Source organism: Perognathus longimembris, chromosome 2 (genome assembly GCF_023159225.1).
Source record: "Perognathus longimembris pacificus isolate PPM17 chromosome 2, ASM2315922v1, whole genome shotgun sequence".
NCBI lineage: Eukaryota > Metazoa > Chordata > Mammalia > Rodentia > Heteromyidae > Perognathus > Perognathus longimembris.
In genome coordinates, this window is record NC_063162.1 from 150,002,411 (window position 1) to 150,016,530 (window position 14,120).

Below are 14,120 nucleotides of genomic sequence, written 5' to 3' on the forward strand. Positions count from 1 at the left end.
TTACCGAGACCCCGGGCCGGGCCGCCGCCGCGCCGGGGACACGCAGGCCGTCCCCGGGGCCCCGAGGCCGCGCGTCCGTGCGCGCGCGGGCCGCCCTCACCGGAGCGGGGGCCGCTTCGGCCATGGCCCGGCGCTGTCCGGCGAGTCCCCGCCGCCGCCGCCGCCGCCGCCGCCTTCGCCCGCTCCGCCGCGCGCGGCCCCACGCAGGCCCCGCCGATGGGTCCTCCGGGCGGGCGGCGCGGCCCGGCCCGGCCCGGCCCTCCCCGCCCCGGGGCTGCGCGGCCGTCGGGCCCCGGCCTGCGCGGGGCGCGCGGGGCGAGCGGGCGCGGGGCCGCCGAGTCCGGGCGGCGGCGGCGGCGGCGGCGGCGGCGTCGGAGCGGCGCGCGCGGCGGAGCGGGCGGCCCGGCGGGCTGCGTCCCCCGGCCGCGAGCCGGGCCCCGGCCCTCAGCAGCGGCCCCCGGCCCACGCGCCGCCCCTGTGCGGCCGGCGCGGCGACCCCGGCTCCGGCTGCGAGCTGCGCGGCCGTCCCGGCGCCTCTTCAGCAGGGGAGCTGCACCGCCGCTGCCATGTTGATACAAACTGCATCCTGGGAGGCATGTCCCTCTCAGGCCGTTTAAAGAGAAACACTCCGAGGCTCGTCGGAGGCTGCCGGAACCCAGACAGCTCCATCTACAGCCGGTAGGAGCGAACAGTGAGAGCCAGCGCCGCCAGGCAGCGACGGACACGCCCTGAGGCCGCGCCGGCCCCGTCGTGGCGGGCGCCGGGGCCTCCCCGCCCCTCGGCCCCCCGGACGCCCCCCGCCGCCCGCGCCGCTCACCTGGGCTCCCCGCGGGCCCCGCAGCCCCGGGCGGCCCCGCGGGCGGGCTGAGGGGTGGGGGTGGGGGGAGGCGCGCGGCCCCGGCGACGTGCTCCGCGCTCCGCTCCGACAGCCCTCCTCCGCCAGGCCCGGCGCCCTCGCCCCCGGGGCCGGGGTCCGCGCTCTCCACCCCCGCGCTCACAAAGGGGCCGGGGAGAGCCGGGCGGCCCGGGAGAGCCCGCGTTCATGTGACCGAGCGAGCGGGCGGGCGGGCGGGCGGGCGGGCGCCGGCAGCCGGTTCCCCGGGGCGGCGGCGGCGGCGGCGGCGGCGGGGGCGGGGGCGGGGGCCGCTCGGGGCGATGCCTTCCGAGGGGCTGCCCACCCGGGAGCGGGCGACGGGGTCCCCGGGGCTGCACGGGGCCGCACGGGTCCGCCGGGGAGGGAGGGCCCTCGCGGATGCCGAGCGGCGGGTTCGAGGCCCCCTAGCTCCACCGGCGACGGGCCCGGAGGGCAGGGTCGGGCTCCCTTCCACCGGAGGGAGGGAGGGAGGACCCCCCCCACCGCCTCCCCCTCCTCCTCCTCCTCTCCCGGACGGGCTCGCTCGCACACGTGCTGACCGCCCGCCCGCCCGCCCGCCTTCCCGGGTCCGAGGATGCCGCGATGGGGAATTAAAAAGAGAGGGGAAGGGAAGGGAAAGTGTGGGCAGGCGCCCCCGGGGGCGGCCGGAGAGGGGCGAGGCGCCCGTCGTACACACACACCTCCCTTCCGGGGAAGGCTGGCTGTGTGGCCTAGGGGTAGGCATGCCTGAAGCCCTGGGTTCGATTCCCCGGCACCACCTACACCGGAAAGGCTGGAAGCGGCGGTGCCGTGGCTCCAGAGGCAGAGTGCTGGCCTTGAACAACAACAACAAAAAAAACAGGGAATAGTGTTCAGGCCCTGAGTTCAAGTCCCAGGACTGGCAAAGGGGGGGGGGCGGGGAGAAAAAAATGGAAGGTTAAGGGGGAAGATGGGGCCCAGGGCCTTCTCATCCTGTCCTCTCCCCTGACCACATCTCTGTGCATTTCTTACCATGTCCAACACACTGTCATTTTCGTGGATCGTTGTGTGTTTGAGATAGAGATCAGTGTAAACAAGTGTGTTTGGTACATTCCCCGTTCGCTGCTATCTAGTATTTCATTGGATACTCTGTAGTATAGAATGCTGTCTGTTCTCCGAGGAGGGTTGAAGACACACGTGCTTGCCAGTGAATCTGCACCCGTAGTTCACCACGCAGTTGGAGGAGGTCTCCAGAGCACCAGATGAGGAATTTGGGGGGTGGCAAAGGGCACTGTCCATGTTCCCGGGCTTTCTGCTGTAGAGATGGTACCCACTCACTCTCCCCACAACCTTGCAAAGCTTCCGGCTTTCAAGTCTTCACCAACATGAGAAGGTACCAGAACATTTAAATTTGCCATCAAGATGAGTGGGGAATAGTAACTGATTATTTACATTTCTATTTGTGTTTCCTTGGTTAGGGAACTTAAGCATCTATTTGTATTTACAGAGTTAACAGTAGATTTCTCCTGTGAATTTCCTCTTTGCCAGTGTTTCAGTTGTAAGGTCTTTTTTTTTATTGCTATATAGGTATAAGTAATATATACATAATATGTATATAATATGTTACATGTATTATATATTATATTATATATTCTCAGAGAGGAGCCAGATAGCCCAGGCCTGTAATCTCAGCTGCATAGGAAGCAGAGTAAAAGGACTGCAATGGAAATGCCTGCCCCAGGCAAAAACTGGAGAGCAACAGACAAATGAAGCAAAGGGGCGGAATGTGGCTCACATGGTAGATCAGCTGCCTATCAAGCATAAGGCTCTGAGTTTAATTACCAAGACTTTAAAAATATCTCCCCCCTCCTCTATATACGTCGATATATATATAGAGAGAGAAATAGATAGATACATAGTATAGATATGTAGATATAGATATGCACACACATATTTTACATATTAGCCCTGTCACCAAAATTTTGTTGTAATTACTGATATGATTGCATTTATTTATTTTATTTTATTTTATTTTTTTATTTTTTGGCCAGTCCTGGGGCTTGGACTCAGGGTCTGAGCACTGTCCCTGGCTTCTTTTTGCTCAAGGCTAGCACTCTGCCGCTTGAGCCACAGCGCCACTTCTGGCCATTTTCTGTATATGTGGTGCTGGGGAATTGAACCCAGGGCCTCATGTATACGAGGCAAGAGCTCTTGCCACTAGGCCATATCCCCAGCCCACCATTTATTTTTAAATGTATATTTACTTTTAATTGTATATAGGGGGGTGCAGTGTAGTATTTCAACATTTCTTTTTTTTTTTTTTTGCCAGTCCTGGGGCTTGAACTTAGGGCTTGGACACTGTCCATGAGCTTCTTTTTGCTCAAAGTTAGCACTCTACCACTTGAGTCACAGCACCATTTCTGAATTTTTCTGTTTATGTGGTACTAAGGAATTGAACCCAGGGCTTCATGCATGCAAGGCAAGCACTCTGCCACTAAGCTACATTCATAGCCAGTATTCTATGTTTTAAGGTACTTGTTTTTCTCCATTCATTTATTACACTTCATTTTATATGGTTGCCCCAAGTTTCATAATATATATGTGTATGTGTGTATATATATGTATATATGTATATGTATGTATTTATTTTTTCTTGAGACAGAATCTCACTATGTAGCCCAGGTTGGCCTCAAACTCTGGATCCTTACTGCCTCCCAACTGCTGGAATTACAGGTATGTGACACCATACCTAGCTATATCTTTAATTTTTAACAGGCCATTTCACATCAACTGTACCACTTCATGTCTGGTGCAATAGATTCAACAGGTTATTTCAACATCTTATTTTATATTTATACGTTAGTTCCTAAGTATTCATAGGAAACTGATTTCAGAACTCCTGAGGAGATACTCTTCTCTCTCTCTCTCTCACTCGCTCGCTCTCACTCTCTCTCTTCCCCTCTCTCTCCCCCCCTCTTTCTCTCTTTCTCTCTGTCTCTCTCTCCCTCTCCCTCCCCCCTTTCTCTCTCTTGTATGTGTGTATGTGTGCCAGTAATGGAACTTGAACTCAGGCCTGGGAGATGTCCCTTAGCTTTTCACTCAATGCTGGCACTCTGCCACTTGAGCTACAGTTCCACTTCCAGCTTTTTGTGGTGAATTTGTGATAAAGGTCTTATGGACTTTCCTACCATGGCTGGCTTTGAACCATGATCCTCAGATCTCAGCCTCCTGAGTAGCTAGGATTACAGACATGAGGCACTGGTGCCCAGCCATGTCTCTTATATAAAATAGCATAATTTTTTTTTTTTTTTGGCCAGTCCTGGGGCTTGGACTAAGGGCCTGAGCACTGTCCCTGGCTTCTTTTTGCTCAAGGCTAGCACTCTGCCACTTGAGCCACAGCGCCACTTCTGGCCATTTTCTGTATATGTGGTGCTGGGGAATTGAACCCAGGGCCTCATGTATACGAGGCAAGCACTCTTGCCACTAGGCCATATCCCCGGCCCCGCATAATTTTTTTAATATAACCTCCTCCCATATATTTTACAATCCTTCCATATATTGTAAATCACTACTATATTACTTATAATCCCTAAAACTGCATATTATGTAATTATTACATGGTTTGGTGTAAGGAATAATGAAGAATGTCTATATAAGCTCGGTATATTCATAATCATTTCCCCATATATTCGATCTGAGGTTGGTAGTATGTGCAACTGCAGGATTCTAGGAAACAGAGGCCAACTTTAGTTTCCTCCTTATTCCTGGCTTCAGTTATTGCTGGTGAACTGTGAACCAAAAACAGTAAATGGAAAATTTCTGAAGTAAACAATTCACAAGTTAAATTTTGTACCTGAGTAGGAAATATTTCACTGTGTCCTACTTAGGACACGAAGCATCCTTTTGTCCTATGTACCCATATTAACTATTTACCTTTGGCTGAGTTTTTTTCTGGGGGGGCGGGGGGAAGCAGTCGTGGGCCTTGAACTCAGGGCTTGGATGCTATCCCTGAGCTCTTCAGCTCAAGGCTAGCACTCTACCTACCACTTTGAGCCACAGCGTCACTTCTGGTGGTTTTCTGGTGGTTCATTGGAGATAAGCGTCTCATGGACTTTCCTGCCCTGGCTGGCTTCGAACTGCGATTGATTGAGGTGGTGTAATTAAGATTAGTGTTAAAATAAAGGTTATTTATGTTCAAGTAACCCTTATTTTGTAATATATTGTCATAATTTTTCTGTTTTGTTATCAAGCTCTTGTTGAGCCTAACTTACAGTTTAGCTGTATCATAGTAATGTTTTCATAGAAAAAAAAACAACCCTATAATATATACAGCTACCTCTGTTCATACCTCTATTCATGGGATTCCTCAGACGCAACAAACTGTGGATCCAGATATATATATATTTTTTAATGTCAGTACTGGGACTTGAACTTCTGACCTAGGTGCTGTCCCTTAGCTTTTTCATTCAAGGCTAGCACCTTACCACTTGAGCCACCGCTCCACTTCTGTCTTTTTTGGTGGTTAATTGGCTATAAAAGCTCCAAGCGTAAATAGCTTCACATAGAGACCCTCAGCTCTCAGCTTCCTCTGTAACGGGGGCTCCAGGGGTGAGCCGCTGACGTTCCGCTTCCACGAGACCCTCATCTTCAATTAACTGACAAAAGGCCGGGACTGAAGAGTAGCTCAAGTGGTAGAGCGCCAGCTGTGAATGCAAAAGCCAAATGAGAGCGCGGCACCCTGAGGTCAAGCCCTAGTATGGGCACATGTACGTGTTCGTGCACGCGCACACACCCATTAACACACATACACACACTGATGCAGCTTGAAGAGCGAGAATTATAGCTTAGTGGTAGAGGGCTGACCTGCCTAGCCTGTGTGGAAAGTCCTAGGTTTGATTTTGAGCCCTGTGGCTGGAGGGGAGGGGCGAAGAGGGAGGAAAGTAATCTGAATAAAATACTTTATTTGGAATTTGGGGGGGGGGATTTGCTTTATAGTCAGTTTTTGTAAATGTTTGAAAAGAACATAAAATCTCTGTTTGGATAAAGGTAGTTAAATATGCCTTTCAAATTTTCTGGTTTTTTTGTTTACTAGTTCACTGACAACTGTGTGGAACTATCCCATTTTTCAATATTTTGCTGTTAATTCTGTCCACTTTTGCTTTGTGTGTGTGTGTGTGTGTGTGTGTGTGTGTGTGTGTGTGTGTGTGTGTGCTGGTCCTGGGGCTTGAACTCGGGGCCTGGGTGCTGTCCCTGAGCATTTTTGCTCAAGGCTAGTGCTCTGTCACTTGAGCCACAGGTCTACTTCCAGCCTTTGGTGGTTAATTGGAGAGAAGAGTCTCACGGACTCCTTCCCAGCCTACCCCAGAAAGTGGGACAGAATCCTCTGGGAGTAAGAAGGGGACCAGGAAGACCCCTAGAAACAGTGTACAGCCAGGCACTGGTGTTCACACCTGCAATCCCAGCTACTCAGGAGGCTGAGACCTGAGGATTGTGGTTGGAAGCCAGCCCAGACAGAAAAAGCCTGTGAGACTCTTATACTCCATTAACCAGAGGCAAAGCCAGAAGTGGGGTACTCACCTTGAGCAGAAAAAGCTCAGGGACAGCGCTGATGCCCTGAGTTCAAGTAAGCCCCACTGCTAGCACAAAAATAAAAATAAAAACTAGAACTAAAAACACTGGCTGGGCACTGATGGCTCATGCCTGGTAGCCTAGGCTGCTCAGGAAGCTGAGATCTGAGGACTGTAGTTCAAAGCCAGCCTGGCCAGCAAAGTCTATAAGAGTTGTCTTTTGGGCTGGGGATATAGCCTAGTGGCAAGAGTGCCTGCCTCGGATACACGAGGCCCTAGGTTCGATTCCCCAGCACCACATATACAGAAAACGGCCAGAAGCGGCGCTGTGGCTCAAGTGGCAGAGTGCTAGCCTTGAGCAAAAAAGAAGCCAGGGACAGTGCTCAGGCCCTGAGTCCAAGGCCCAGGACTGGCCAAAAAAAAAAAAAAAAGAGTTGTCTTTTTTTTTTTTTTGGCCAGTCCTGGGACTTGAACTCAGGGCCTGGGCACTGTCGCTGAGCTTCCTTTGCTCGAGGCTAGCACTCTGCCACTTGAGTCACAGCATCACTTTCAGCTTTTTTTTCTATTTATGTGGTACTGAGGAATCAAACCCAGGGCTTGATGCAGGCTAAGCAAGAACTCTATCACTAAGCCACACTCTAGCCCTGTGCGACTCTTATCACCAATTAACTACTCAAAAAAAAGCTGGAAGTGGGCTGGGAATATGGCCAAGTGGTAAAGTGCTCACCTTGTATACACGAAACCCTGGTTCGATTCCCCAGCACCACATATGTAGAAAAAAAAAAACGGAAGTGGCGCTGTGGCTCAAGAAGTACAGTGGTAGCCTTGAGCAAAAAGAAGCCAGGGACAGTGCTCAGGCCCTGAGTCCACGCCCCAGGACTGGCAACAAAAACAAAACAAACAAAAAAAGCTGGAAGTGGAGCTGTGGCTCAAGTGGTAGAGCAGGAGCCTTGAGTAAAAAAGCTCAGGGACTGTCCCCAGACCCTGAGTTCAAGCTCCAGGATTAGCATGACACACACACACACTGAACAAAATGGGTGCCCATAGGCACCCGTGGGAGTAACGCTTACACCTCTGCTTCCTTTGTAAACTCTGTACGTCTGAATGGAGGCCTTGCCAAGGCCTCCGCCAGGGACCAGTCATCGAGCGTGGAGGAGCAGCCCCCTGCCTGCTGCCCACCCGGATGGCTAGATGGAGGCCGACCTGGGCGGGTCACATAGTGCAGGTCGGCTCCCTCGGATGCTCAGACACAGTTGGGACTGAGAAGGGCATGAGCTTTTGCTGATAATGAAATGTGACAACATATATTGGGATTTCAACAAGATATCATCTGGTACCAAATAGCCAGGGCGAAGGGAAGCGATGACGTGCTGCAATAGTCCAGTCAATGGAGAAAGGAAGATCTGTGTAAGCCCCGGTGAACGAGGCCTTTCCTTAAAAATTAAAAGCACCGAGAGGGACGCACTTTTGTTTTATCATCTGAAAATTTGTTTTTCAACCGGAGAGCCCGTTTGGTTTATAGTGTTAGTGAATATAGATACATTTGGGCTTTTTAATCCATAGTTTTATTTTGTGGTCTTCTCTGCCTTCCTTCACTCCCGTTCTCTTCTATTAGATGAAGCACATTTCTTCACATCATTTTCCTCTGCCAGGATTCTTTTAGTGGTGTGAATGAACGTTTTAACAATGTATGGTTGGCTAGGTGCTGATATCTCACATCTGTGATCTTAGCATTCAAGGGGCTGAGATCAGAGGATTTCAGTTTGAAGCCAGTCCAAGCAAAAAAGAAAATTCATTGAGACGCTTATCTCCAATTAACCAGCCAAAAGCCAGAAGTGGAGCTGTGGCTCAGTGTGGTAGAACACTAGCCTTGAGCAGAAAAGCTCAGTGCCCAGACCCTGAGTTCAAGCCCTACAACCAACAAATACCAGGTATTTATATATCCTTATCTTCCTAATTGTTTTGTAGATGAGAACATCTGATTGAATACGTGGAAGGTAGTTCTAGTCTCTGCTGTTAACATATTTCCACCCATCAATTTCTTTCTCTGCTCTATTCTAGGCACCTTCTTCAGCTATATTTGATTTAGCTAGTCAGCCCTCCATATCTGCGGGTTTGGATAGAAAATATTCCATCTGTATTGAACATGTACATACAGAATTTTTGGAGTTCACTGCAATAAATATTATTTTACGTGACCAGAATAGACTTTTTTTTTTCTTCTCGTCACTATTCCCAAAAGAATAGAGTATAACAATCCAGGTGCCAGCGGCCCATCCTTGCAATGCTAGCTACTTGTGAGGATGAGATGGGGGGACTGTGGCTGGAGGCCAGCCCAGACAGGAAAGTTTGTGAGGTCCCTTCTCACCCCGCAGCACCGGGCGCCGCGATGTGTCTGTCTGCTCAGAGGTTGGCAGGGGCACGGCTCCAGGTCAGGCCAGGCAGACACGTTCGGGAGACTCCATCTCCACGGCGGGAAGCGGGACCTGTGGCACACACCTGTGATCCCAGGTGGATTGTCATTCGGGTGCGTTCTCCCGTGGGAATTGAGACCCTCTCCTAAAAACGGTAAAGAACAAACAGGGTTGGAGGTTTGGCTCAAGAGTTAAGAGCAACAGCTTTCTAAATCTGAAACTGAGTTCAAGTTCTGGTACCACACACATAAAAATGCAATATAACAATTATTTACATAGTGCTTATGTTTAGATATTACACGTAATCTAGAGATTTAAAGTATATAGGAAATGCGCACAGGTTCTATGGAGATACTCTACCATCATCATCATTTAAAGACGTTGGCATTTGCTGGGGAAGCTGAGCTGTAGAAAGAACATGACTGCTGGACTCATGTAATCCTAGCTGCTCCGGAGGCTGAGATGTGGTCGACAACAGTTCAAAACCAGGCTGAGCAGAAAAGTCTGTGAGACCCCCCCATCTCTAATTAATTGCTCAGCAACATGCTAGATGACTGGACTTACATTTCTAGAAATTACATTTGTTTTTCTCAAACAATACTTTCCTCTTTAGATTCACTTGGTTTTTCTTAAAGTCTAATGATTGCTTTTGACTAAAGTTTTTCCATTCTGATTCTTCCACTGTTTTCCCCCTTAGTTTAATACAATATAAATAAACGTACAGTACTCACATTCTCTGTGGGAATATCTATATGAGTTTGAGTTCTTGGATTCTTTTTTTTTTTTTTTTGCCAGATCTGGGGCTTGGACTCAGGGCCTGAGCACTGTCGCTGAGCTTCTTTTTGCTCAAGGCTAGCACTCTACCACGTGAGCCACAGCACCACTTCTGGCTTTTTCTGTGTATGTGGTGCTGAGGAATCGAACCCAGGGCTTCATGCATGCTAGGCAAGCACTCTACCGCCAAGCCACATTCCCAGCCCGAGTTCTTGGATTCTTAATCCTGCCATTTGTGTTCTCTTTAATGGTGGGTTGTTTTCCTTGTGATTTTGTGACATGTGATTGTGAATTTATATTGAACAGGGCTTGTGGCCTGGTTCTTCCTGTTGTTAAATTTGCTTCAGACAGAAACCTCAAGTGCTATTACTGGATTTGGCCCAGTTTTGATGTCAATTTGTCAGATGGTCAGATAATGTACGTTTGAACTCCAGACTTGCATGAGGTATTGACTGAGGTTTTGAGTTCTTAAGGAGGATACTGGCCCGGCCGTGGCCATCACCCAGTGCCCCGCGTGATACATACACCTTTTGTCATGTGTGGCAGCTGTGTGGTTGTACCATTTGCCTCTCACTTCAAAAACTTGCCATCAGTCAAGTGCTGGTGGCTCACACCTGCAATCCTAGCTACTCAGAACTAAGGGGATTGAAGTTAAAAAGCCAGACCAGAAAAAAAAGGTCTGTGAGACGTACCTTCAGTTAATCAGCAAAAAGGTGGAAGTGGAACTATAGCTCAAGGGGTAAGAGCACCAGCTTTGCATGAAAAAGTTAAGGGACTGGGGCTGGGAATGTGGCTTAGCGGTAGAGTGCTTGCCTCGCATGCACGAAGCCCTGGGTTCGATTACTCAGCATCACATACACAGAACAGGCTGGAAGTGGCGCTGTGGCTTCAAGAGGTAGAGTGCTAGCCTTGAGGGGGGAAAAAAATGAAGCCAGGGACAGTACTCAGGCCCCAAGTCCAAGCCCCAGGAGTGGCAAAACAAAACAAAACAAAAAAGTCAAGGGACCGAGTTCAAGCCCCTGTACCAGCTCAAAAAACAAAATAACTTGTGCTGGGCACCATTGGCTCACACCAGTAATCCTGGCTACTCAGGAGGCTGAGATCTGAAGATTGCAGTTCAAAGCCTGCCCAAGCAGGAAAGTCTATGAGACTCTTCTCTCCACTGAACCAGCGGAAATAAACTCAGAAGTAGCTGTGTGGCTCAAAGTGGCAGAGCGCCAGCCTTGAGTGAAAAAAGCTCAGGCACAGCACCCAGGCCCTGGGCTCTAGGCCATTCAGTTGTAGGGCTACAGCCGACCCCAGCTCCAGCTGTGAACCCAGGGAAACGCTGTGGTTTGCAGTCTTGGACTGGGTAGTGGGGGCATGGATTTGCCTAACGCAAGTCTCCGACGGGCAGTATTTACTTCGGGCATCTTTGTCAGGCTAGCCAACACCTGGCCAGGTTTGCTTCTGTTGTTCCTCCTTTCCAGTCTTACTTCTTCACCTCTCTGCTTTCACAGGTAATTGGACCTGCCTGTGCCCTCAGTAATAGCCTGAAAAATCTTGCCTTCTCCTTCTTTGCCTTCTCCTTCTCTTTCCAGCAATGACTCTTCCAACCAAACTTCTTGAATTTGTGTGTGTTTGTGTGTGCACGCACATGTGCACACCATTACTAGTGCTTGAACTCAGAGCCCTGCACTATTGTTTAGCTGCTTTGTTTTGTTTTTCTCACGCCTGGCGCTCTACCAACTTGAGCCACACGTCTGGTCTGGCATTTTGCTGTTTAATTGGGAATGGGGTCTTATAGACTCTCCTTCCCGGGCTGGCTTCGGACTGTGATCTTTCAGGCCTCAGCCTCCTGAGCAGCTGGTATGGCGGACAGGAGCCTCCTGCACCAGGCCGTGCCTTGCACTTTGCTGTCCTTTTATTTGCTTCCTGGGGGACCCAACGTCACACGGCGTTTTCACCCCGGGGTGTATGCTTCTGAACTGTGGGTGTGCGGACGAAGCCTCCTGGAGCGCCAGTTCTTCCGTCCTCACTCCCTAGCCAGGTCCTCCCTCCGTCCAGGCAGCAGCGACTCCTGTGCTCATAACTGGGGGTGCACTTTTGTCGTTGCTTTGGGGAGGGAGGCTTTTCCTTTATTTCTCTTTATCTTAGCTTTGCGTATAAAGGTATGTCTATTAAACCCTATCCAGAATTTCCTAATGTGTCTATCAGCAGTGTATTTGGATCATAAGATTCACAATATTTTCAGTTACTACTTTTTGACCCCAAATCCTTAAAGCAAATCATTTACACGTGTATATTCATTTAATGTTGAAAGATTTCGTGTACGTTTTTCAATAATCATGTATTCAATTATACTATACTCTAGATTAAAAGAAACCTGACGACCATTACACCAAAATCCAGAGCTCATTTTTTTTTTCTTAGCTGGCTGTCAAGGAATACAAACCTCCTCCCGGTGTGTACACGTAGTGTCTTGCTGTTAAACAGACAGCCTGCGTGGGCACGCAGAGGGAAGGAGGGAGGGATAGGAGGACAGATGGAGGGCTGGGCAGGGGTCTGTGGCAGGACAGGGGAGGGGCCGCCTCCCCCCACAGAGCTCAAGGAAGGCTGGGGTGGAACTGCGAGCCAACACCGGAGGGGCAGGCGGCCCGGGCCAGGCGTCGTGGGCCTGGGGAGGGCACACCTCAGCTGCAGCGGGAATGACGCGTGAGGACGGCGGAACTGCATGGTGTGTGGTGCTTCCATTATTCTAGGGGATGAGAGGCAAGTGGGGCAGAGAAAGGACAGGCAGGCGCCCTCCCGGAGAGGGGTGCACGGTGCTGAAGTTGAGGGGAGTCTATAGAGGCTTCTAAACAGGGAGCAACAGTGCCTAGGTCTCCCAGTTAGAAAAGGAGGCGAGAAGGGCCAAGTCAGGGAGAAAGATGTGACTAGAGGAGCGGAGGTCACCGTGACCCCTGAGGAGGACAGCTCCGCCAGCAGAGGGCAGGCAGGCCCTTGACCCACACCTCGGCTACAGCTCCGGAAGACCCGACTGCACAGTCAGTGTAAGTCTCTGAGTGAATGGCCACGCGTGGGTCCCCAGAAGTGTGTGGGGCTGGCCACAGCTTCCTTCTCTGGCTAGGTTTGGCCCCCACCTCCTCCAGAGCTGACCTCAGCCTCCCGGCCCCCCCTCGCTTCCCCCATGTTCTGTCTCCTACTCTGTTAGGCCGCCCGGGGCCAGATGTTCCGATTCCTGCAGTGGGAGGATATGAGGGGAAGGGGAGAGGCTAGGGGGAGGGCACTGCCAGGTCCACTGGCTTCTAAGTCTGGGAGCACCCTACAGGGATATGGCTGGAAGTGCAGGAGAAGCAAGCTGGCAAGAGGGACTGGCCTGATTCTCCATCGGGGCCGGGTTAAGTGCTGCATCCATTTTCTGCACCCCACGCTAATAACTCCCATGGAAAAAAATAAGATGAATTGTACATTTTTATTTTTTAAAAAGCCACAAAAACGATGACCAGAACCAAGACTAACCAAAACACTATGTGCAAACACACTGCCAATGCCTCCCACCCGTAATCCTAGCTCCTCAGGAGGCTGAGATCTGAGGGTGGTGGTTTGAAGCCAGCCTTGGCAAGAAAATCAAGACTCTTACTTCCAGTTCACCACCACAAAGCTGGAGCTAGAAGCTCACAAGGCCAGCGGTGAGCAAAAAGCTGAATGAAAGCAAAAGCCGGAGGCCAAGCTCCAGGGCCAGCATTGCCTCTACCTGCCCTCCCCCCCCCCCCCCAATCTATGACCTAACTGAATTAGAACAAAAAAGATAAAACGTTGCCAATGGCTAACTCTGTTGGGGAGGACAGGGTGCTGGCCTGGCCTAAGCCCACAGGACTTTAGGATTGGCATAAGCAGAGGTGCAGCCTCCTGCCCAGCCAAGAAATGTGACAGATGGACAAAACAGCCAACGTCCAATTTCTGACATCTTGCACCTCCTCTCATACTTCCTAGCTTCGTGCCTATCATCTCAAATTAAACTAAATGACATAAACCACGATGCAAAGGGATTTGATGTCTTGGTTTTTCCTCCAAATGTCAATTTTCTTCCTTGGACTCACTGTCCTGGGATCTTTTGTTCAAGGATGGGGTCACCTCTCTGGGACCAAGGTGAGGGTGGTGTTGGTGGGGGGGGGGTGGAAGGGGAAGGGCAAGATGGCTGGAAACTGACTCCCTGGGGCCCCTGGATAATGTGCTAGAATAGAAGCACCAGTGACCATGGCGCAGGTCTAAGAACGCAATCCACCAAACTTGCCTTGGTGCTGGTTAGGTTTTATTTTAACAGGATGTTTTCTGCTCATTTGTTTTTCAAAATATCAGTTATATCAATATTAGAAGTGTAAACAGGTACAAAATATACAGTACATAGAAACCATTTTCTTAACTAGTCTATTCCTAACAAAAGTACGCAGGAGGGAGCTGAGTGACTGGACGCCGTGGTCTCGCCCGCTGCAGGTAGACGAGTTACCTGTTTGGGCAAGAGGACCAGTGGCTGCTGCTCCGACAAATGGG

At 50.7% G+C, this 14,120-nt stretch overlaps 1 protein-coding gene across 2 annotated transcripts in view; it reads right to left on the minus strand.

Annotated features, from left to right (window-relative positions):
- Znf777 (zinc finger protein 777) overlaps nucleotides 1-6,323 on the minus strand; it is a 39,511-nt gene extending 33,188 nt beyond the window's left edge. The window contains exon 1 of one of the 2 annotated variants that reach the window (XM_048340424.1): nucleotides 5-144. In XM_048340424.1, coding sequence (XP_048196381.1) covers nucleotides 5-124 — 120 coding nt within the window. In that variant the 5' untranslated portion in view covers nucleotides 125-144. Of the gene's footprint in view, nucleotides 1-4; nucleotides 145-6,280 lie in introns of those variants that run through there. The other variant, XM_048340425.1, reaches the window with a different exon arrangement.
- Nucleotides 6,324-14,120: the final 7,797 nt, after the last annotated feature.